This window comes from Lepidochelys kempii, chromosome 11, assembly GCF_965140285.1.
Source record: "Lepidochelys kempii isolate rLepKem1 chromosome 11, rLepKem1.hap1, whole genome shotgun sequence".
In the NCBI taxonomy this organism is placed as follows: Eukaryota; Metazoa; Chordata; order Testudines; family Cheloniidae; genus Lepidochelys; species Lepidochelys kempii.
In genome coordinates, this window is record NC_136390.1 from 58,157,451 (window position 1) to 58,183,734 (window position 26,284).

Sequence of the window (26,284 nt, forward strand, 5' to 3'; positions counted from 1 at the left end):
AAATTCCTTAAAGAAGGCTATCACCATATTGTCTTTGCACCTTTCCCTTTTTGAAGCCCCACACCTTTCATTTACCCTGATTTCCAAACACCACAATCTGTGTTCTCCTAAGAACCCAAAACCCTCACTTCTCTAGCTGCTAAACCTAACCTGCAACGGGATTTAAGAACAGAGATGGATGGGCATTAAATTAGAGGCCAATTCATTCCACCAGTGGATAATCCAAAGTAAAGCAGCCACTTTCATTGGGTACCAACTCTTTCTCCAGGAAGAGGGCAAAAGAAATGGGTCCCGCTGGCTCCTGGCTGTGTGAGAGGCAGCTCAACATTAAGGATTTTTTTTTAAACGTCAGAACATCCTTGTCTGATACTCACCGTCAGTTAACACTGTGAAAATCTCACAGTCATAGGTATTGCGGTTGAAAGAACAAGAGCAACTGCCTTACTAGTAAACTGGACTGATCCCGGTGGTCAGAGTTGGGGAAGAGGGAAAATAACAGGGGAAGCTTATGCAACACTACAAAGCAAGCCTAACCTAGGGAGAACAGCAAAGGAATGAACCTTGGAGAAGAGTGCAATCAGACTCTCCTTTAATATTCTCTCTCTCTTTCTTTCTTTTCTCTTTCAAATATTATTCCCCCTGCAAATATACGGATTTTCCAGAGCACTGTGAGTGGCATTACTCCCATGGAAATCAATGGTAATGCTTACAGTCATTCAAGGAGAGCAGAGTTAGGCTACACAGAGTGAAACCCATTGCTAGTTCTTAAATGAATGAATGTAAGGTTATTTGCTGAGAGCCCCAGCGCGCGTGATGGGGGAGGGAAGGGAATGTCCCACACAAGTGAACCAATCATTTGCTTTCCTTTTTTCCTAGCCCCTCGAATTCAGGCCAACTCGTGTTCAATGTCACCCCCACATCACATTAGCTGGGGAATCTTACTGGAGCACACAGCTAGTCTATGGGTGTGGTCAGTAAAGGGTCTTCAGGAAAAGAGGAGGTGCAGCACACTTCTATTTCTATTTTAAGACGACCCATCACTCTCACAGATCTTGGGAGACAGGCCAGTCCTTGCCTACAGACAGCCCCCCAACCTGAAGCAAATACTCACCAGCAACCACATACCACACAACAGAACCACTAACCCAGGAACCTATCCTTGCAACAAAGCCCATTGCCAACTGTGTCCACATATCTATTCACAGGACACCATCATAGGGCCTAATCACATCAGCCACACTATCAGAGGCTCGTTCACCTGCACATCTACCCATGTGATATATGCCATCATGTGCCAGCAATGCCCCTCTGCCATGTACACTGTCAAACTGGACAGTCTCTACGTAAAAGAATAAATGGACACAAATCAGATGTTAAGAAGTATAACATTCATAAACCAGTCGGAGAACACTTCAGTCTCTCCGGTCACTCGATTACAGACCTAAAAGTCGCAATATTACAACAAAAAGACTTCAAAAACAGACTCCAACGAGAGACTGCTGAATTGGAATTAATTTGCAAACTGGGTACAATTAACTTAGGCTTGAATAGAGACTGGGAGTAGATGAGTCATTACACAAAGAAACTATTTCCCCATGTTTATTCCCCCCCCCCACTGGTCCTCAGACGTTCTTGTCAACTGCTGGGAATGGCCCACCTTGATTATCACTACAAAAGGTTTTCTTCTCCCTTCCCCGGCTCTCCTGTTGGTATTAGCTCATCTTAAGTGATCACCCTCCTTACAGTGTGTATGATAACACCCATTGTTTCATGTTCTCTATGTATACAAATCTCCCCACTGTATTTTCCACTGAATGCATCTGATGAAGTGAGCTGTAGCTCACGAAAGCTTATGCTCAAATAAATTTGTTAGTCTCTAAGGTGCCACAAGTACTCCTTTTCTATTTCAGGGACAATCACTTATTCGTCCGCACTCCTCAGTGCCCCGTGTAAGACAGTTCCACACTCCCGCAGCATGTCATGGTAGCTAGGACCTCTCAGCACGGTGAATGCTGGAGCACCACAAGGAGTGGGCAATGCTGCCTTGGCAGGGCTGTGAAACCAAACAAACATCAGCTCAGAATCCCTTCTGAACTGGCTGCTGTGGGGGACGTTCAACACAACCTTACATTTAGTTCATTCCAGACAAGAGTATTCGTGGGTCCTCTTTTAACCTTCTGCTTCACACTTTCAAACTTTGCGTCTTTTTTTCTTTTTTCAAGTGGGACAGGAATGGGCTTATTTTCATTTCAGGAGAACGGCTGGTGTTCAGTTCTGCCAGGGGAGGGCTCAGTTGCTGCTCATTTTAAGCATTTGAACTGGCACAGACTGATGCTGGTGAGCCACCCAAATTATTTTTGGGTGGTTCGGTGCCTCTATTTCAAGATTCCTCTGGGTAAAATGACAGGAAGTTTGCAGGCAATTTTGAGCCAAACCTCAGAGAGACTGGTTTTCAGTCTGTGCTAAAAGCTCCTTATTAAAAACTGGCCTGTCCGGACTGTGTGTGTAACTTTGATATTTGCATGAATCAAATAATAAGGGGCACGTTTGCAAAATCAATTGTGCAGGTTTTATATTTACTGCACGTTTACCACATATGTCATTTATTACACAGTGGAAAACCGTTAAATGCACAGTAGTTGTGCCAAGTGGCATTATGCTTTTAACAGCTTTATTCGTTTAACAGCTCCAGTTCTCATTATATTTTGCCATGTGGTATATGAGATTTTTATGCATTTAACAGTTTAAAAGGGTTCCATGGTATTTTCCTTTTATGTATTTCATATTGTGCCTGTGTGTGTGTTGGGTTTTTTGGGGGGTTGTGAGCTGTAACCCAAGCACCTCCACATAAGACAGCAAAGGGAAATAACAATTAAGAAGGGAAAGAGAAAATGAAGAAAGGGGAAAGGAATCAGCCTATGCCAGGATATAAATACATATATGAGTAAGGCTCTTAGAATGGTATCAATGGCTTTTAATGCCTTGTTTAGATGCCTTTCAACATTTTCATCAGATTTATTTTACTTCAGTTTGAACAGTATTGTTTTATTGCCTGAAGGAAAGGAAAATATATTTATATATTTTACGAGTAGAGAGTGTGCACATGGGTAACACCCCCCGCCCCCCCGCGGTTGATGCCATCTCATAACAAAACTGCCCCTTTCACACAGACTTAAACATATCCCTCTTAATAGTCACCAACGCACTCACTGTCCGCCCTATACCAAACTCTGTCCCCCACTGTCTCCATAAAACTATTCTGGTTGGGGTTTGTTTGCGTTTTTTTGGTAAACAGCTGGATAAAATTTCCATTTCATTGATTCCTACAAGAATTTTAGCCCCACTTTGAGTTCCCCAGTATGAATTTTTTGCATCCAAGGTGAGAGCTAGTCTAAGTGAACTAAGTGTTAGCCCTTCTCCCCCAACCCCTCCTTGTACAATGGCAAGGACAGATAGTGAATTATTTAAAAGGCAATACTGTACACAGTATATACTGAACATAAAACAAGAAATATCTGCCTCAGATGCAATTTCCCATTGGTTTCCCACAGTTAGGCATTTAAGAAAAATAAAGAATTTATCTCCCAAATGAGGAGGAGCTTTGGAGGGTCCTTGTTCCACTACCAGAAATTTTAGGTTACGTACCACAGTGGGGAGGGAGGTGTGTGCATCTGAGTGAGAGGGCCCCAATATGTACAAAACCAGTACCAACTACATGGGATTGTGAGCTGGTCCCTTTTCCAACCTGTTTTAAAAGGAAAAGGAAACCAGCAGGGAGGCAAAAGACAAAACATGACAGGTTCCCCAGAGATTATTATTATTGCAGGAACAGATGTATTTTTATTGGTGGGAGGGAGAAGGAGAAGGGTCTAATCCCAGCCCCAGAATTTGCTCTTTTAAAAAATCACTCACCTGACTTTTATTGGCAGCCACTTTGGCAAACAGGGCCTGAGACACCTTGGCCCTTTTCATCTCCTGTTGGATCTCGTCATAAATGGCAGCTGTGATGTTGACGTTGGCGCCGTCCACCTTAATGGGGAGGTCTGTTGTCGGTGTTGAGGTTTTGGCCTACCAAGAGACCATGAAAATAATAATTAAAAAAGTGCTGCTTTCAGCCCAGCCATCTGTGCAGAAATTATCAAAGGATTTCAGTCAGCTGATGCCAAACTGCATTAGCTACAGAGGGACACTTCCTGTCCATTATTCTAATCAGGTTAATTGTGATTGGAAATAATTGCAATGCATTCCTATAGGACGTGCAGGGCCCTGTCAACCCTCTCTCTCTCTCCCACAGCATGTTTATTGAACAGCTCAAAGACGGGATAGGTAGCTGGGGCTCTAAGCTGCAGGCAGACAACTAAGTTTGTTCTGCCAACCTGCAAATGCAGCATATATATGGGGATATGCCTTTTTCTTTTTTTATTCTAAAAATGGCATACCTTAGAGGAAGAGCCAATTCTCCCAGAAAAAATGAGTAAATGGGTAGAGGTCTCTAAATAATAAATTATTACTCAATTTAATGCACTCCCTCAAGTCTCCCTCATTCTTTATTAAAGCTATACGTATGTCATTTGAGTATGTATGGTTTCCCATCATGATCATCATTATGCTAGCCAGCCAGTCACCTAATTTCACCTAGGAAATCAGTGGAAATGAAAAAAAAATCATTTAATAAAGCCAGGCTTTGGCATGCCTTTGATGTGCCGCCCTCATTCTCCTTAACTCATATTGCGATTTTGTGTATTCTACTGCACTCCTTTTAATTGAATGATTTCCCATCCGCTTCTGTGACAAATGAAGGACAATAATGGAGGATGCCAGCCCTTCCCCAGGCTGCGCTAACCCTAAAAGATTTGTACCAATGCAATCCACCAGGCTGCTGCAAGATTTTTATTTTAACTTCCTCAGCAGCACTAAGACTTTACTGACGAGTAACAGATCAAGAGCGATGACATGCCCTTCCACTGGTGCTTTTACAGTAGGACGCTCTGTAATCTGTGTCAGCAGCATCAGCTCCTCCGAATGCCAGCTTTCATTCATTTTCCAGAGGCTAAATAGCAGAGGTATTCGAGCTGATCTAAACTAGGTTTTAACTCTGAAACAGCTCACCCTGGAATCCCTGCACCAGAGAGGAAGATCCCTTAACGAAAAGATGAATGTCACAAGTATAAAACTGCCTGCTTGCAACTGAGGTGCAAAGAGCTTGAGAAATAAATGAGCCCAAGTGGCAAAGCTCACAGCACATTCCAGATCCAAACCTTCCCAGAAGTTCTGAGTGTATGTATTCCATTCCCAGATTTTGGTTTGGCCCTTTGTAAACCTTTGCAGCTGGTCCCTGTCTTTATATCTGCAATTCCCTGGAGTCTGGGGTAGTTATGACAGGGTTTTGGTTCAGGCTCATTTCTAGTGTCAATTCTTAGCTGGATACAACTGCACAAATGTCTGTATGTTAACAGAAAGATTACCTGGGCCAATCAGAATGTTCTGAACTCCCTCTCTTCTCTTCCTCCTAGCTCTTCCCACCCCAAATCCTTTCCTCACCATGGAAATCTTCACTGATGGCCCCATCCAAAGCCCACTTAAGTCAAAGATCTAAAGTCACCCACTAGTTCCAATGGACTTCTTTGGATGACACCTTAAATCTTGAGGGGATTAGGTGCCTAACTTTCAACCCCCAGGTTTGAAAACGGTCTTCATGCTACCGTAAAGTTGGCCGTTATTGGAATCTCTCAGTGCAAATAATAAGCAAAGGAAGAGGGTAAGTGGGCAGCAACAATGTAAGAGCTCTTAATTCCGGTCAGTTACTGCTGCATACCTTCCTCTTTTGTAAAACAGAGTGGAGAGAGCTGGCCAAACATATGCAACAACCTTTTAAACTCTCAGAATTTGTTTTCAAAGCACTCAGATCCTTTTGCTGAGTTAATCTGGTGCTTTGCTCCTCACGTTGGTCCTGAACAACACCGGAACATACCAAGGAAACACCCCCGGCGGGGATTTCATCACCAGCGCAGAATTACAGATGGGTGCTTAACTCCCCCTCCCTGTTATATCAACCCCACACTGCCCTTATTATATATTAATAGTAGCTGATGATACCCTCTCGTTTAACCCTCCACACTGAAAGATCATTCCCAGAACTACTGCCTCAGGAGACTGGTATCTATGGAAACAATGTTTCAAAATACCATTAAATCAACTTCTCTAGCACTGTAGCATAATTCCTAGAAGGACAGTACAATTCTCCCATCTAGCTACCTTTGCTATGTCCAAGGCCCCTCTTCTTCTTATTTAGAACATCTCCGCTGGGAGGCTGCACTTGCAGGAATCACTGTACAGGAGATCAAGAAGATACTGGCCTCACCCAGGCTAATACGATGTATATGGGAAGCAAAGTAAAACATGCTGCCTACGGGCTGGTCAGCAGCCTTGTTTTCAGGGGTGCCTACAGCCATGCCACTGGCGAGTGCTGAAGTAGGGTTTCACTGGTGCCCAGACGCTGTGCTGGCCCACTGCAGGGTGAGGAGCTGCTCCCGGCGTACTCAGGAAAAGACAAGCACTGAGGGCACAAAGCTCTATCTATCACTGTTGCTCATCAATAAAACAAATATGTAAAAAAAACCCAAAACCCTGCTGCCTCATTCAAGTCAAAAAGTAAAGTGAGCCTTCGGCCTGAAGAAGAGCTCTGTGCAAGCTCAACAGCTTCTCTCCCCCGCCTTGTCTCTTTAAACTTTTGTAATCAGATTTTCTAACAATGCTGAGCTCTAAAATGGGAAGGTGTTACCCATTATCCTCATTTTACAGATGGGGGAAAGGAGGCAAAGAGATGAAGCGGCTTCGCCAGCAGGTTGGGGGCAAAGACATGATCCAAACTCTGGTTTTCCAACTCCCGTGATCCATTGAACCACACTGAAAGCTAGAGTGCCCGGAGCCAGAGTGCCTCGTATGTAACTCTAGTTGTGGAATTTATCCTACTTGAACATTTGTGTGAATGAGCAAATCCTTTAATATAATAATTAATTCAGAAACACATGTGGTTATGATGTTTTAAAGTTTCAAATAGAACAGTTGTCTCGACAAATCCTTATTTTCATGAGATGGAAACTGGGAAGATAAAGTTAGTTAGGCCAATGACCTGGGTTTGCAACACAAAATTCATTTTCAAATTTGTGTGAGTAGAGTATGCTAGAAAATTACCTGCAATTAACAATTCCTTTATGTAATGTGTAGGTATAAAGTGCATTAAAATGCCAGAATGTATTTAAGCGACCTCAATTGTTTCTACAGAAACAAAATCATGTCTTTATAACTAATCAGTCTGTGCTACGCTACTGCCAATAACAGGACTGAGAGTTGCGGCATCCAGGCTACAGATCTCAGATATGAAAAGTACCCAGTAATAAGATTAGAAGCACAGATAACATGTACACAGAACTACAACTTAAATGCTTTACAGACTTGAAAATACTACAGTTACTAAAGCAGGATGATGAGACATGCCCATTCACTAGTAAAGTTTTGAATCAAGTTTAATGCTGGCACTGAGCTGGCTTAGCTCTGCAGTGAGGAATTTCAAATTAAAGCAATGCAAATGTTGTGATGACAAAGGTAATTTGCTGTAATCACAATCTCCTTCTAAGCACACACCTCTTTTTCAGAAGCCTGAATGTCTGTGAGATTATTTTCAGTCAGCGAGCAGGGGAAAATACACTGCAGTCTGTGTGCCCACATTCTCTTTTTCTAGTGACAGATGAGCATCGTATATGGGGAGTTAGGAAAGTGGGTGGTAACACAGCAACGATAAAAGTGTACAGAAATCTGAAGCTATGTCAATCAGACAATAGTTGGTGGCAAATAGCAAGCAGTGATCTTCTGTTTCAACACCCCACCCACCTGACATCTCCATACTTGTAAGTAATTACAAAAGTAAACCTCTAAAATAAGGACTCTGATGAGGCAGACTATTGAGCAAACTTATTTCGATGCGATTCTCATTCATTGGGAGCCATGTACTCTGTCAGCCACACACTCTTATTCACTGCAAATCACACATGAACCCAGGTCCAGCTCTTATCTCTGCCCTGCCCACTGTAATAGACACTAACAATGTAGGACATAAGTTAGAAACACGGCTCTTTCCATAATCCATCATGTCGTAGCCATACAGTGGACATACACCATTACTCTGTATACACAGCACATGTATCCTCTCTTGTGTACTGAAATACCACTTTATATTTATGACATGGATCATAGCTAAAGTTGTTACAGTGCCTTGCTGACAGCCAATAAACACCTCTTAACAGCAACTCCAAACCCTACAGAAGAAATTTCCAAGACACATCTAGGTGCAGGGAACAACAGACAGGAACATAGTGAGAAGCCCCCTCTCCAAGATATGTGCAGGATCTCAAGCCAAAGAAAAAGTTAAAGCGGGGTTGCACCTTACCTGGGGGGTTCTGGAAGAACTCGGACTGCTGGCTGCCGAAGACACCATGCTCACATTGGGGTTCATACTCCTCTCTCTCTCGTCCTGATATATACGATCCCGCTCTGTGTCAGGCAGGTTGAGGAAATTCTGCATTGCCCTCAAGTTTACCAGGAGGGATTGGGAAGCTGTCCTAGGGTCTTCTTCTTTACGCAGGATCTCTGACAGCAATCCCTGGTTCAAAAAATTAAAAAAAAAAAAGCCAAGTCATGTGTTGATTTTTTTTTTTTAATTTGTTTGGTGTAACCATGCGGGTTGCAATGCTGAGAACCTACATCAGATTCTTAAGGGTTCTCCAGAAGGGACGCTTTGTAGGAAAGTGTTTGTCTTCTGGGGGCTGTGGTTTATTTTGGGAATGTCCTATTCTAACGCTCGAACAACAATCTGAGCACAGAGATGCTGGATAGAAAGGTAGATGCCTGAGCAGAATGGCAAAACTGCAATTACTACCAGGTGCCTCCTGAAAATATTTTAGGAACGGTTAGATCTCTCCCTCTCCCTGCTTGAAGCTGGGAACACTTGGCAGTCCTGTTCATCTTTACAAATCTGCCAAGTTTGGTAAATTTAGTTCCGACATTTAAACAGCACAGGAGGTTTATTTTAAAAACAAAAAAAAAACAAAAAAAAACAGCATTTGGCTGGGTTTTGATGTTACAGTCCATTCACTTCAGTCTGGACAATTTTTTCTCAGAGGAGAGAATGCAGCAAATATGAACCTATCTCCAGGGACTGGTTACTTTATTTGCTGCATCATTTATTTGCTGCATCATTTAAATCATGGACCTCGCAATGCCAATATTAATTAATGAATAACATTCCTTCAGTGTTTACGAACACTTTCATGCCAGCAGGTAGCCAGTATAGCAGAAGGCCCTCAATTCAGGAGGATTTAGGGACATTAAAGTGTTATTTAATAAGGCCCTAAAATCAACAAGAGCACTTAAGCCCATGTATAACTGTAGGCACTACCTTGAAATCAATGTCACTATGCACAAACCTAAGTGCTTTGCAGGATCAGGGCCTAAGACAAAAGGCAATTTATTAGATCGTACAGGATGTACCATTGTCCTCACAAGGCCATACTATATCTGCCACCAGCTTATTGATATGTGTTTCACTTCCACAAGGTAATACTATGGTAACTTCCTTCAACATCTTTGTTTAAATTTATTCACATACAAGCAAGAAGCAGAGAAGGATTAGACTCACAGGGAGAAGAGGTATAATTCAGTACTGGGCATGCCAGTCAAGAGGCTCAGAGTTGGAGATTTCAAAGTATTAAAAAGGCTGCTCTGTCCCATAACATTCATACACCCTGCCCACCTAGCAATCTATCAAACTGAAGTATTACTCCCAGAAATACTGCCGAGAGAAAAAGCTTTCTGCTGGGAATTCCATTACATAACTAATGAAGCTTACCTAAAGCCTTCACCGTTAAAGGGTCAATATTTACCAACCAAATACTGGGGGAAACTGGGGTACCTCAGAAAAACAACTGTGTGGAAACCGTTGTCAAAAATATATCTCACCGTTACTTTACAGTCACGGCCCAGTGAAATCACATTACAGTTAGTCAATCTTACTGCAGTGCTCTTGTCATGCAGCCACATACTAGAAAACCTGAAGTATTTACTCTTGGCTTATTTTCTCCCCTCACATCAAATAGACCCCAATACCCTTGTTGGACATTTCCAAGACAGTTGACCAGTGACCAAAAGCCAATATTTTCCAGTGTTTATTGGCCTTATTCACTACACTTATTGACAAAACCAACAGTCTAGAAAAAAACACCCCATGTCTGCTTACATCTGCTCACACACTGCCAGAACATACACAGAAGAGGTATGTTTGAACCATGATCTGTTATGGAAGAAGCCACAAAACTGTTGTCCACAGACCACTGGTGGTCCCCAAGAGCTGACTGGTCAATGTCTCTCCTTAAAAGAAGCTAAAAATACATTTTCCTAATATTACTTTAGTATGTAAGCCACTGTGGTAGCTGCTACAGAAGTGCAATGGCATTGCAAATGGGAGAGGATTGGGGCCGTGCGATGAGAAGTAGAAGATGGTCAGTGAGGCAACCGGCCTGTTGAGATGAGATCCACACTATCGGAAAATTCAAAGACCCTTTAGTGTAATGGTAACGGCTCTTACTTCGGTTACCCACCGAAATCATTGACAGTACCATGTATCGTGTAGTTGGTATAGCTGTAAAAATGTATTAGAGACAGTACAGTTTGGGGACATTTCAAAATGCTTTTCAAGTTTTCCAGACTAACAAGCCCATGGAGAGATTAACTGAAAGAGGCAAGATATAATATATATTTGGTTTACAGTATTTTTCACTCCATGCATCTGATGAAGTGGGTTTTAACCCACGAAAGCTTATGCCCAAATAAATTTGTTAGTCTCTAAGGTGCCACAAGGACTCCTCGTTGTTTTTGCTGAAAGAGGGATGGATGTCCTAGAGGTCTAAACTGTGAGGTTTGACCTTAGCCCTTTGCCATTCCAAGGTAGATCTATCCAGTTCCTCCAGTTTTCCTTTAGAGTAAATGGAAAACCCTCCAAATTGGATAAAAAAATTAATAACCAATTTTAGGAGTTTCCTAACTCTTGATTCTCTGGCTGTTTTGGGGATATACCAGAAACAAATTAAAAACAAAAACAAAAAAACCACCTCAGCTTCCAAAATATTGCGTGATTTGGTGATTTTTCCTTATGCTCCCCTTTCTTCTCCTCCCTAGCACCAGGCTGATTTGAAAAAGAAACTTGTGAGCAACAGGAATGTACTCTAAGACAGAGGTTCTTGACCTTTTTCTTCCTGCGCCCCCACCCCTACCAACATGCTATAAAAACCCCACACAACATGTGTATCATAACAAACTGGTTTTCTGCATATAAAAGCCAGGACCAGCATTAGGGGGTAGCAAGCAGGGCAACTGCCCCATGCCACAGGAGGCCCCATGAAACTAAGTTGCTCAGGCTTCAGCTTCAGGCCCCTGTGGTGGGGTTTGGCTTTCTACCCTGGGCCCCAGAAAGTTCTAATGCCAGCCCCGCTTGGCGGACCCCCTGAAAGCTCTCAAGGGGCCCCGGACCCCTGGTTGAAAACCACAGCTCTAAGACAGCTTGCACTGCTTCCTCCTTCCTACTCCCTCTCCCTCACTCCAGCATGTCTGAATTTATGGTCTAATTGTAAAAAATGGAGATCAGACACATACACAAAAGTGCACCAGCAATTTCTTACAAGTGCAGTCACTGACTCCATACTTAATCAGGTAGTTGCATGTACAAGTGGCTCTGCCGGTGCCTAAACTTTGGAATGCATATTTCTAGACTCGTGCAAGCAATCGAGGTAACTGCACACCATCTGACACAGCTCCAACTTTGAGGAGTTGAGCTCTCTATGTACACCGATTCCCAATCACATTTGTGCATGTGGGAAATTTGGCTGTACAAATGTTATACTGAGGCTCAGTCCGCCTCGAAAGATGAGGGTGGATGTTTGGTAGCCTTATGAGCTATGTTAATAGTAGGACAGATAATGAGAAATGACTAACTCAGAGGGAAAAATCCCATTTCCTTCTAAGACTGAAGGGAACCCTGTGATGCAGTGCACCAGTAAACAATGCCAGATAGATCGCAAAGTGACAGAAAAGACAATACAATAAAATATCTTGAGAGCAATAACATTTACATTAATATAATTCTGAGCTATTAGAGTATACACAAAGTAACCAGCAAGCAACATTATAAAAAATAAAGTGATACTAAATAATCTGTTCAGCCTCTTTGTCACCTGCAAAAAATTAGGCTTTCAGTATGCAAAACATCTTCCTTCCAGAAAAACAAATGATCGTGATTTCACTTAATTGTAATTTAATGAGGCATAATTTATTTTTTAAAATGATATACACCAGGTGTGTGGTGAGGAAAGCAGCTCAGCCAGACAAACCCTAGTGTTTCTATTTTTGAGAAAAGCCTAAAGCTAGCCAAAGACTGTTTTCATTTCTGCAAATTATGTTTCTGCTAGAGGGGGCTAAGGAGGGAAACCCACAGCATTCATACATTTGTTATAAAATTCCGATGGCTAAATTAGCTCATTCCAACATACATACATTTCCCATATTAAAAAAAATACACACACATTTGGCAATTTGCAGAGTAACGAGCTATGCAAACTTAAAGGGACACTCTGAGGCCTGTCTAGTCTAAATTGAACTTAAATGAATAAACGGATATTCTTCAATCAAACAGAATCCTTAAGATACCCACTTTTAAAAAGTATTTTGACAGGAATTGTGCTTCTTTTTCCACCATAATGCTTATTGGTTTAAAACCATCTCAAGTGATGAGTGATTAAAACAGATGTAACAGTAAATTTAGGCCCTGCTTCTAAACAACATTGTACACATTCTCGGAGACCAGGTATCATACATGTGTACAGCTTAGCTTACATTTGGGGCTTATGCCAGGCACTGTATTTTATTTTTTTATTACACACTGTGCCAATAACTGACTACAGAAAACAAACACAGAGGTAGAAAAAGCAGCATATTTCCAATCAAAATATAAAACTTTGCAGGTATTTAAGTCTAGAATAATTTTGTCAGTGTCTTATGCTAGTTGAGAATTAGTTCACAAAACTTTACTACTGGCTTCAAAAAACGAGACAGTTAATATTTTGCACAAGTCCTATGGAGCCTTGTTTGTGATCTTATTTTATTTTGGTTTTGCTACCGACAGAATCTCCACTCTGAACAACCGGAACCTCAGAAGGAAGTCCTGTAATCAACTGTGGACAAGCAATTGGCAAAGTGCTGTGCACCTCCTAAGAGAGGATGTCCACAGTGGAGGCAACCAGAGCTATGGGTGCTCCACACCTCAGGGGATTGGACCCATGTGAACCAGGGTGGTACTGGAAAGGGTGGTGATTTAGGTTTGCCTGGCTCAGTCAATAGAGGCTGACTGTAACCTTTAATTGCCAGGCAACCTATGGACTTAATCCAACGCTGAAGTAAACAGGAATCTTTTTGCAGTCTTCCCAATGGACTTTGGATCAGGACCTGGAACTGATAAAGGACTCAATGGAAAGAATGATTCTATTGTCCCTGGCTTAAAAAAACAACAACCCACACCTCGTTTTTTTAAGCAAAGCATTTCAGAAGCAGTTTGTGTTGAAGGTGGAAATTAAATTGCCGTGTGGGCCAAATCAATGCATAGGGCCACAGGAGCAAAAAGAATAGTCTAATGCTAAAAGGTTCAAACAAGGCTCAGGACAACCACAGCCTCTCCTTTTTGCGCCACAGCCTGTGTGGAGTTGAATAGCGTGGGCAAAACGTGAACAAATCCCAAGCCTGTCTTTCTGAGACAGGGTTTTAAAAGTCTGGATAATTTTTTCACACTGCTTTTTCTTTTTTGTGCACCTCTGCCCTTCCTGGCTTTGGACAAGAGCAGCATGGAAAGTGCTGAAACAACTGAGGGTATGTCTACCCCCAAAGAAAAACCTGCGGCTGGCCAGTGCCAGTTGACTCGCACTTGTGAGGCTCGGGCTGTGGGGCTGTTTCATTGCCATGTAGACTCCCAGGCTTGGGCTCTACAACCCGACAGGATGGGAGGGTCCCAGAGCTTGGACTCCAGCCTGAGCCAGGAAGTCTATACAGCAGGGAAACCCCCCGGCAGCCAGAGCCCCGCAAGCCCAAGTCGGCTGGCAAGGGGCCAGCCGAGGGCGGCTAGTTGCTGTGTAGACGTACCCTGAAAGACTTGCTGTCGTGGCATTTCAAGCCCAATCAGAACCATGAGAAAGCCAGCTCCACTTCCCAGCAGGTCTGGATAAGATTCAGATGAGCACCAGAAGCTTTGGTGCTCCTTCAAATTCAGCCTCTGGCTCTCAGGGATTAGCGACGGTGACAGCGCCCCGCCTGGGGGGCGAGCAGTCTTTTCCTGCAGGAGGGCAGGTGCTGAGACACGCCACCCCCCTTTTTATGAATGAGAACTCTGAACTCATCCCTAGTGGGTGATACTGAAACTATACCCCACAGTATCCAGCAGCGAAATCTAATTTTACCGTACTAAAATGACCAATTTTAGATATAAACCATTACTACCTGCAATCAAAAGATAGAAAAGGAATGTTGCAAGGTGCACTGTCCTTCTGTAACCTCTCACTTTTATCAGCCCTCAGGCTTATAAAGGAATTTCACATTCTGTATACTTCGTGTCAAGACAAGTCTTTGCCATGACATTTCTCCAACGGCAACACTTATATTATTAGGTTTCAGAGTAACAGCCGTGTTAGTCTGTATTCGCAAAAAGAAAAGGAGTACTTGTGGCACCTTAGAGACTAACCAATTTATTAGAGCATAAGCTTTCGTGAGCTACAGCTCACTTCCTCAGATGCATATCGTGGAAACTGCAGCAGGCTTTATATATACACAGAGAATATGAAACAATACCTATTCCCACCCCACTGTCCTGCTGGTAATAGCTTATCTAAAGTGATCATCAGGTGGGCCATTTCCAGCACAAATCCAGGTTTTCTCACCCTCCACCCCCCCATACAAATTCACTCTCCTGCTGGTGATAGCCCATCCAAAGTGACAACTCTTTACACAATGTGCATGACAATCAAGTTGGGCTATTTCCTGCACAAATCCAGGTTTTCTCACATCCCCCCCACCCCCATACACACACAAACTCACTCTCCTGCTGGTAATAGCTCATCCAAACTGACCACTCTTCAAGTTGAAATCCAAGTTAAACCAGAACATCTGGGGGGGGAGGGGGGGAGGAAAAAACAAGAGGAAACAGGCTACCTTGCATAATGACTTAGCCACTCCAAGTCTCTATTTAAGTCTAAATTAATAGTATCCAATTTGCAAATGAATTCCAATTCAGCAGTTTCTCGCTGGAGTCTGGATTTGAAGTTTTTTTGTTTTAAGATAGCGACCTTCATGTCTGTGATCGCGTGACCAGAGAGATTGAAGTGTTCTCCGACTGGTTTATGAATGTTATAATTCTTGACATCTGATTTGTGTCCATTTATTCTTTTACGTAGAGACTGTCCAGTTTGACCAATGTACATGGCAGAGGGGCATTGCTGGCACATGATGGCATATATCACATTGGTGGATGTGCAGGTGAACGAGCCTCTGATAGTGTGGCTGATGTTATTAGGCCCTGTGATGGTGTCCCCTGAATAGATATGTGGGCACAATTGGCAACGGGCTTTGTTGCAAGGATAAGTTCCTGGGTTAGTGGTTCTGTTGTGTGGTATGTGGTTGTTGGTGAGTATTTGCTTCAGGTTGCGGGGCTGTCTGTAGGCAAGGACTGGCCTGTCTCCCAAGATTTGTGAGAGTGTTGGGTCATCCTTTAGGATAGGTTGTAGATCCTTAATAATGCGTTGGAGGGGTTTTAGTTGGGGGCTGAAGGTGACGGCTAGTGGCGTTCTGTTATTTTCTTTGTTAGGCCTGTCCTGTAGTAGGTAACTTCTGGGAACTCTTCTGGCTCTATCAATCTGTTTCTTTACTTCTGCAGGTGGGTATTGTAGTTGTAAGAAAGCTTGACAGAGATCTTGTAGGTGTTTGTCTCTGTCTGAGGGGTTGGAGCAAATGCGGTTGTATCGCAGAGCTTGGCTGTAGACGATGGATCGTGTGGTGTGGTCAGGGTGAAAGCTGGAGGCATGCAGGTAGGAATAGCGGTCAGTAGGTTTCCGGTATAGGGTGGTGTTTATGTGACCATTGTTTATTAGCACTGTAGTGTCCAGGAAGTGGATCTCTTGTGTGGACTGGACCAGGCTGAGGTTGGTGGTGGGATGGAAATTGTTGAAATCATGGTGGAATTCCTCAAGGGCTTCTTTTCCATGGGTCCAGATGATGAAGATGTCATCAATATAGTGCAAGTAGAGTAGGGGCTTTAGGGGACGAGAGCTGAGGAAGTGTTGTTCTAAATCAGCCATAAAAATGTTGGCATACTGTGGGGCCATTCGGGTACCCATAGCAGTGCCGCTGATCTGAAGGTATACATTGTCCCCAAATGTGAAGTAGTTATGGGTAAGGACAAAGTCACAAAGTTCAGCCACCAGGTTAGCCGTGACAGTATCGGGGATAGTGTTCTTGACGGCTTGTAGTCCATCTTTGTGTGGAATGTTGGTGTAGAGAGCTTCTACATCCATAGTGGCCAGGATGGTGTTATCAGGAAGATCACCGATGGATTGAAGTTTCCTCAGGAAGTCAGTGGTGTCTCGAAGGTAGCTGGGAGTGCTGGTAGCGTAGGGCCTGAGGAGGGAGTCTACATAGCCAGACAATCCTGCTGTCAGGGTGCCAATGCCTGAGATGATGGGGCGCCCAGGGGAAATAGCCCAACTTGATTGTCATGCACATTGTGTAAAGAGTTGTCACTTTGGATGGGCTATCACCAGCAGGAGAGTGAATTTGTGTGGGGGGGTGGAGGGTGAGAAAACCTGGATTTGTGCTGGAAATGGCCCACCTGATGATCACTTTAGATAAGCTATTACCAGCAGGACAGTGGGGTGGAAATAGGTATTGTTTCATATTCTCTGTGTATATATAAAGCCTGCTGCAGTTTCCACGATATGCATCTGAGGAAGTGAGCTGTAGCTCACGAAAGCTTATGCTCTAATAAATTGGTTAGTCTCTAAGGTGCCACAAGTACTCCTTTTCTTTTTACTTATATTATTGGCAGCTGTGCCGAACAGACCATTAACAAGGGTGTTATATGAATGGGATACTTTGAATGGTTTTGAAAAGACAATTCTTAGCCTACAAGCATCCAACAAATGACAAAAATATCTGTGCAATAGTGTGTACTGAAGATGTTCCTTATGGATTATCAGGATTCTGAGGACCTAAGGCCATTTTCATTATTTTCCTTTTTTTGACATCTCTGTACCCTGGCAATTCTTCCAGTTCAATTTTGCAGATCGAAGAAGTTGGGATAGTCAATGGAAGTTTTGAGCGCTTCTGCAAACCAAGCAGCACTAAGGTTCATCCATTCATAGCTGAGAAAATGCAATGTTACATGTATGCCCTGCCACTTGAACAATCCTTGTAACTTCCAATGGGACAAATTCTGATCTCACACAGTTGTAAATTCAAATGAACTGAATCCATTGCTGCAAAGGAGTTAATCTGGATTTATACCAATATAACTGAGAGCACAGTTGGCCCCTGACCTACCAGAGCCGTGGAATACATCCCATCAGCTCCTCATTTTTTTAAAACTTGATTCCCAGATTCACTACCTGTAGTCCTGATACAAGTCTGATTCTTAACACTCATTTAACTAATGCTATAAATACAGACATCTCAAGAGATGTCTGCTTAGGCATGAAGTGACGGCATTTAGTCTGATTTGAATACAACACATTCAGGGGGCAATAATGTCAATTTGATTTTTATTATTAAAATGAAATGTTTAAATTCTCAAGCAAATGGTGTTATTACACTAGTTTAATAAAGCCTCTTTTTTATTATGGCAGCTCTTTTTATTAGGGAAGACAGTGTGTGTGTGCATGGGGATCTGCATGTTGGAGCTGGGGGAAAAGGAGGCAGAAGAAAAAAAAAGAGAGAATATCTGCAAATGCCGTGCCATTTATATGACATACAAGAAAAAAAAAACCCAGAAAGGGAGCAAGACATAGCACATACTTTGTATATCTGTGCATTTGTTTCCAAGGATCAGAAATCCTGTGTATCAGCTGAGTAGGCAGGAGCAGCCTCCTGCAGAACACATTCTGAAAGCCTGACTCACATACTACTTAAGATCTTTTCATCCAGCCTATTGAATACAATTAAGTTAATTGAAACTGAAAATTTGGGTACTGTAAAACCCACTGTTGGAACAAATATCCCATGTACCAAAAATCTGCAATTTATTAATTTAAGCATTTCCCTTACAGACTGCCTTCTTTCCTGTGCATACAACAAAACGCGGCTTGTGCCACATTACACACAAGACTAAAACAAGCAGGCAGCATGAAAAGGTTTCAGGCAATGAGAGAGAGTTTTCTTTGCAAACAAACAAAAACAGGCCTTTCCTAATTGAAAGTCTACGTAGAACGGTGCAGACACCACAGTGATGAGTGTGGTATGAAGGTCTAAACAGATACCAACCAGAGGATTAAATGCTGCTAGTCTTCCTCCCACTTAAGTCAAGGCAAAGACACTCACAAGTGAAAGTGGACAGGATTTGACTCTCAGGCAGCTATACATGGAAGTTATTTTGACAAAATATATTTCAAACCAGAGACCTCGATTTTGCTGCCATTTAAGTCAACTGGAATTTTGCCAATTCAGTCTAATGAGAACAGAATTAGACCCATACCGATGCTATTTTTTCCGTTCAAAGCTCTTCAGTATAAATGGAGATTTGGTATAACTGGAACTTTCTTACCCTATGCACCATTACTGTGGTATCTCAGCTCCTCAGAGACAGGAATAAAATACCTTCCTGACCCCTGTGAGGCTGCTTCATTTTCCAGATAGGAAAACAAGGCAGAGAGATTGGGACTTGCCCAAGGTCACACAAGGAGTCTGTTGCAGAGCTAGGAACTGACCCCAGGTCTCTGAGTCACAACCCAATGCCTTAATCACTTTGCACTCTGCACAACACAATGCATTGAAACTACCTGGGCCTTTTCCTTTTATTTCATTCCAAATGGAGTTTCATTACACCCAAGTTCAATGAAATGGAATTCCACTCCTTCTATACTCTAGATCCCTTTTGCCCAAAACTATCTTCAAGCAATAGCCAATCAGCTACTAGCTGAGCTAGCCAAGTCAAATCTTCAAATTAGAACACTGATTATTCCCATTCACAGCTAAAGAGTTTTAAAAAGAAACAGGGGACGAGGTTGTTCTTTGGGAAGAGAGTTAAAAGTGGCCTCTTCAGCACTGAAGATGCTTGCTGCTTTTTTTTTTTTTTTTTTTGCCAGCTCTCTTTGTATCTGGCACCATGACTGTTTCATTCAAAAAGCCTCAGGTTCACTGATATTCCCAGTTTCTGCAGCTGTTCAGTAAAACAAGCACTGGCCACTCGCCCAAAAATTTTATTAACTTTGGCTACTGTGTCAAAACATTGGCAAAAAAGATGCCTTTAAAAAAAAAAAAAAGACTCAAAACAGAATACATTTGTTTGGTCTATAGGCTTTTCAGTCCATCGGGGGTCCCTTGAGCAAAGAGAACAACAGTTCACTAGTCTACTAACTGAGTCTGCTGGATCCTGTAATATGGAGCTGATCTTTTGTTTACAGCACCGGCAGCTTTCCCGGTTAGAACTCCAGATTCTCCATCATGCCTTTGCTGCACGGAAAGGGACATTAAAGAACGGGGATGAATTGTGTTTATTCTGCTTATGCTGACCACAGAGACCTCAGTTCTGGAGTCAAGCTGCCTGTTGGTCATCTGGGGACTCCCTCGCAAGTGAAGTTCTAACCTTTAGGGATCACTACAGCAAAACTGAAATTGTCTGGAAACTTTCCAGAGAATGAAAGGATAATTTATTCATCCAAAAGTGTCTTTTAAAAGTGTCTCCCTCTCATGGTTGTTACATTCTGTGCCGGTACATTTCTAAATGCATTATCAGCCTTCAGCCTGCTACACTAGGTTCTGGCAAAACATTTTGATTGAGATTTGAATACCAACTTTGCAGAAACTTCAGACTGAGTGAATCAGCATGAATTTGCAACGGGGGCTAAGGAAGAAGGTGCAAGGAACTCTCTGCCCTGAGAAGAGCCAGAATCTAAGCGTGCTCCTTACACACAAGGTATGAGGTCATAGCATCACCAGTGGGGCTACACATCTCAAAAGGAGAGCGGCTAGCCATGGCTCAGCCTCACCTTCCACAACAACTGGCAACCTCAGACCAGCCCTGAAGGGAGCTCACCCACCTGTTTTAGGGCACGTCTCCACCTGACAACTATGCCAGATTAAGGTAGGATGTAAATCTGAAGTGGCATAGATCTTCTGGAATAACTCCTTGTAGATACCCTTATTCTGGGATAAGAGTGCCTTTGTCTGGGGTTTCTATAGTGCCCCTCACCATCCTTTCTAAGTCTTTGCTCTCCCAGCGCATTCCAAGGGGCATTCTGCTCTTCTCGGTCTTCTGCAGAAAGCCTTTTGAAGCCTCTCGTTCACCTTTGACCCTTTAGAAGGCTATGGCTTTAAAAACACACACATACAAACACACCCCACAGCTACAGCTATGTCTATGAGTGGCATCTGCCCCACATTTAACAACTTCATTCATGGCAGCAGCTAAACCCGGTGCCCATTTAAACCCAGGTCTCCAAGAAGTAAATAAATGATGGATTTTCACCATTTATCAACCCTTCCTTGTTTATTTTCTAAAGGATTTTCATGGCTGTAAATAACCACCAAAATCTGAAATACTGAAGTCTTTTAAAACAAGCAAGGAAAAAATGCAAGATCTACCATGAATAAAGTATTTTTATAGCAACTTTCTACTTACAGTTTGGTTTAATGTAAACATGCTTATTCATATGCTTTTCCTATTTTAAAATACAGATATTCGGGATGCCTGCATAGCTTGGGGATGGTGATGAGACACCGAGAGCCTTTTGCCGTTAGGGCACTGATTTGAATTAGTTAGTATGTACAACATACACAGCATTTAAGATGTAAAGCACTATAGGCCAGACTGGAACATGTGACTCATCGCACTAGTCCCACTGAAGTCCCCAAGACCACTCCTGTGAACAACAGGTAGTGAAGACAGTGTCTGCACATTCCTAACTCCTCTGGGCCAGCTAGCCAAGAAGACAGCAGAGCTCTGAAAGGGAACTCAGGCCAGAGATTCCAGGGAGCTGAGTAGAAGGATGACTATTCCTCTCTGAGCTAACCTGTAGCCCCGCCCCTACCAGGCCTGGCAGAATAGCAAAACATGGAACAGTATTGCCTTTACCTAGGGGGAATAGCCACACTAAGCAGAATGCTATCAATTTAGATACACAGAGGGGGCCCATTGCTTCGAGCAACTAACAAACTGTACTTCACACCCACCTGGTGAGGTAGAGCTGTCCTATTATCCCCACTTTACAGATGGAAAACTGAGTCACAGGGAGACTAAGTGACCCACCCAGGATGTCCGTAGCACAGCCAGGAACTGAACTCATGTCTCCTGAATCATAGTCCAGTGCCTTAACAGCAAGAATACCTTTTCTCCACAGCCTAGATCCTCCCTCCACTTATCCTGTGTGGCCCCTAGGACATGTGGGTATTTTGCTGAGGGGATAGGAGGCGGGGGTGAGGGGGAAGGAAGGTAGCTAAGTGCTATAGGGGCCCATTGTGGTTTCTCATCTCTGTGTGCACCTGAAACTTCCTGTTATGCTAATATGAATTACTGCATATAGACCCCAATGTCTGCAAATTAAAACAAAGTCATATTATGTACCCACAGTCCTTTGCTAAAATGAATCTCTCAGGGTACGGTTATACTGCAAAGGGAGCCCTGCCGCAGCAAGACTGCCTTCAGAGCTGGGCAGCTGGAGAGCGGCGGCTTCTGGCCAGGATCCCAGCTCTGAAGGCAGAACCGCCACCAGCAGCAGCGCAGAAGTAAGGATGGCCTGGTATGGTATTGCCACCCTTACTTCTGCGCTGCTGACGGCAGAGCTGGGCCCTCAGTCAGCAGAACCCCCACTCTCCAGCCACCCAGCTCTGAAGGCAGTGCAGAAGTGAGGGTGGCAATACCGTACCCCCCCTAAAATAACCTTGTGACCTCCCTGCACTCCCTTTTGGGTCAGAACCCCCCAATTTGAGAAACACTGGTCTCGGCCCTGAAATCGGTATAGTATAGGGTAAAAGCACACAAAAGACCATATTTCAAAGGGGAAGACCAGACGTCATGGTCTGTGACACGTTTTTCATGGCCGTGAATTTGGGAGAGCCCTAGTTATGAACTACAATATCAGCAGCAATCTCAGAGGAGGCTACGGCTGTGTACATCCTTGTGGGGGGGGGGGGCGGGAATCTCTTCCCAATGTTCACCCAGAGCTCCCATCACGGCTAACTGGTTTAGAGGTAAGAAGGGCTTTGAAAAACATTGTTTTGTGCACAACCAAATTAAGTATTTTGAAGCTTATACGGGAACTCCCGACTTGCTGGAATTCCAGACTATAATTAAAACTAGTAATAATTATTATTTTCTCTCTGTGGGCCTCAGAGCACCATCCTGGTTCTAGTGAGTACTCGATAATGATCCTCAGAATGATATAATACGGTGTGTTCAAACTACTACTGTGACTCAATAAAGATAAAACAAAAGAATGCACAGTAATTAGCCGAAGGAATTAACCAGAAATCAGAGCAAATCACACTTTCTGAGGGTATCTGATGCACGTTGTTTCAGAATAAACTTGCTAAATACACTAATTTCAGATCTTTCAATCCAATTAAAAATTATTCCCCTCATGAGCAACGTAGAATGAACAAATTGTTGCTGCTAAATATTCACTGCAGATTTCTTATCCACAGTATGGATAACTATTGCTTATTCTGCCCGCCGTCACATGCAAAACTTTCATCAACCTCAGTGGGTGCTCTGGGCGCTCAGACAAATGCAGAATTTGCAATAAAGATCTATGGTGAGGGCTGCAGAGGAGTGTTCTGCCTGGTATGCAGATTATAACATAGCCAGAGGCTTAAGCAAATATTGCTGTCTCAAACAAGCTGCGAACTTTAAAGTTTTAGGAGAAGCCTCAGAAGTTACTTGAATCACGTGACTTTACCTCTGACTTCCTTTTCTGACCTTCTCCCTCCCACACACACACATACGCATTTGTTAGGCATTTGTTCCAATGGATTTAGCCTAGTTTGGATCAAAGCTTCCCCTACTTCATTTAACAGATTTGCTCAGATGGAAGGTCTCAGGGGAGAAATGATGTTAGTAAGAGGGGTTTTTCAGCATCTGAGTATGTAGGTCATTGGACTTTAAAATAAATTAGAGAATAGTTTATCTATTAAACAAGCTTCACGGTACATATTTTATGAAGCTATCCTTAATTATAGGTTAATGTACGGCACATAACCACCCTGTAGAAAGATTACACACTGGACCGTGATTTGGTGATTAATACAGTTATTAGCTAGTTGGTACAAGGATTTTAATGTACATAGAAAAATTGCTACAAAAACCTTTAGTTTTTAAGGTCAAGGATCCTTGTAAAATGTAACAAATCTGAACACTTCACTATTTGCCATGCCAGTGGGCTGGGTCTGCTCTGCCTTAGCACACCAGCCTTGGGAGGCGCAGTGGGGGGCAGGGTGACAAGAGGTGAGGACCCAGCCTCTGTCTTATTTTCTTTTTGTGGTGTTTATTGAGCCTTTGAGAATGTCCACGGATAAGTCTTGTGCACCACTAGTGAGTCAGGTCCTATCTGAACCCCTCTCCTACCTTTTCACCTGGTGGCTGAGTATTACTTGAGACATTGGTCTCTGGCCAATGGGAAAACAAAAAGACAGAGCTAAGAAATTTTTATTTAGAATTAAAAGCAAAGGAGAGAGAGGCACCAAAATGTGGCAAGATACTCCTGTTAAAATAACGTGCCCTAGAGTATGTCTACACAGACTGAGGAAGCCTGTGATCACGAGCCTCCGAGCCCAGGTCAACAGACTCAGGCTCGCAGGGTTCAAGCGACCATGCTAAAAAAAGCTGCACAGACAGTGCTTTTAAGCTGTGGCTTGGGCTGGAGCTGGAGCTCCGAAGCCCAGTCCACCCGGCCCCACCCCCCCAGGTGCCAGTGCTCAAGCTGCAACGTCTACACAGCTATTTTTAGGGTGTAGCGTGAGCCCTGTGAACCTGAGTGTGTCGACCTGGACTGGGAGGTTCACTGCCGCGGGCTGTGTAGGCATACCCTAGTGATCTGCTGCACTAATTCCAACGCCTCGTGGCCTTCTTAATGTTACGGTCTTGCACTCTAACACACTCAGGCTGAAATTATAGTAATTTTTTTAATGGATGTTAAAGACTTGTCTCTTTTGGGACAGTTGTTATGGATTGTGTAACACAGGACGTTAGCATCCGGGTGACTGTAAGTCAAGCATGAAATTTAATTTTTCTTTATGTAAAATGTGCCATTTGTATAATATCCATTTGTGAGTTCATCTGAGGAAGACAGACATTTAAAACAAAAAGTCTCAAAATGCTAATGCGACCTGAAAATAGACCTCAACGGGAGCTGAGCATGCACGTCTAAGTGTGACAGGGTAGGATGCGTCTGCATCAAATTATGAACTCCATTCTGCTCTCTGTGCTAACATCAAGTTGAAACTTGCCTGAGGGCAGCATATTGTACAATATTCCAGACAGAGCCCTGCCAAGGAAAGGTGGTTGATGCCTCCTTTGAAGAGTATTACTGAGAAGACATCAAGACTGTAATCTGGAGCCATCAACTCCGATTGTCTCTCATCTGCTGTCATGACCCCATGGAACAGTGTTTTGGGGGGATTTGGGGGAGAAGTGGGGGTTGAGGGTATTTGGGTGGTAACACCACATCTCCTAAAGAATGGTTCCAGACAAGAGGTCCAAGCCTGGGACCGTGCCCTGTAGAGCCACAGATCTAAAAGCAGTGACTAGACTTGGTTTGCTTGGAAGCACATGGGAACCAGCAATTGAGTCTGCACACAGAAAAATGGTGACCATACCGAATAGCAGTAGGCCAGGTTGTAACTCTGAGAACAAACTGACCCTGCCATTGGGCTAGTTTGTCATACAGATGCAAAGTGATATATAAGAGGAGAAATGTCATAACGTTATTATATCCAGTATCCTCTGAGGTGTTTAACATTCAATATCTTTTATAATTATGGATATTGTGACAAAGTTCCTCCTCGGCCTTGGTGGGTCCTGTGCTTATTGGTGGATTTGCTCGCCTCAGAGATTCACGGCAGCCCTTGCTTGTGGCTCAAACCTGCCGTTCACTCAGCTAACCTCATCACTGGCCAGCATGGAGAAAAGGAAGGATAACAATCCCCACAGTCTCTGCTGATCCACTTAGTGGGTCAGGGGATAGGCCAGGGACCTTTCCCTCAGGTGGGACCCACAGTACAGGTCAACTCCTCTTATATCCAATAGGGGGAAGGGGGATATGGGCAACCCGGGACCACCCTCTGCTCCAGATTCCAGCCCAGGGCCCTGTGGATCACAGCTGTCTGCAGTGTTTCGTGTAACAGTTGTGTGCCAGCTACTTCCTTGTGGCCTCCTCCCAACACCTGCTTTATCCTCACCACAGGACCTTCCTCCCAATGCCTGATAGCATTTGTACTCCTCAGTCCTCCAACAGCATGCCCTCTCACTCCCTGCTCCTTGCATGCCCCTCACTGACTGAAGTGAGGTCCTTTTTAAACCAGGTGCCCTGATTAGCCTGCCTATCTTAATTGAATCTCGCAGCTTCTTAATTGGCTCCAGGTGTCCCAATTAGCCTGCCTGCCTTAATTGGTTCCAGCAAGTTCCTGTTTGTTCTGGAACTGCGCCTGTTACCTTACCTAGGGAAAAGGGACCTGCTTAACCTGGGGCTAATATATCTGCCTTCTATCACTCTCCTGTAGCCATCTGGCCAGACCCTGTCACAATATTTAAAAGGCAAGTATTTTCTTTTCATTCATTAAAACAATTTTGGAGATATTTTCCATAACCCAAGCAAAAGTGTGACTTTAGCTGCCACTTTTTTTGTTTTGTTTCGTACTGGAATGCAGAGATGCATGGTCAGATTTGAAGGGTGGCATCTGGTTTGAATGACAAACATGCATGGAGACAGTGTACCCACAA

General features: G+C 43.4%; 1 protein-coding gene across 3 annotated transcripts in view; it reads right to left on the reverse strand.

Moving 5' to 3' along the window:
* The window catches only part of SATB2 (SATB homeobox 2), a 166,436-nt gene that overhangs the window by 40,014 nt on the left and 100,138 nt on the right, over positions 1-26,284 (reverse strand). For 2 of the 3 annotated variants that reach the window (XM_073306320.2, XM_073306319.2), the window contains exons 8-9: positions 8,447-8,659; positions 3,913-4,068 (exon numbers count right to left, since the gene is read on the reverse strand). In XM_073306320.2, coding sequence (XP_073162421.1) covers positions 3,913-4,068; positions 8,447-8,659 — 369 coding nt within the window. The remainder of the gene's footprint in view (positions 1-3,912; positions 4,069-8,446; positions 8,660-26,284) is intronic. The other variant, XM_073306321.2, reaches the window with a different exon arrangement.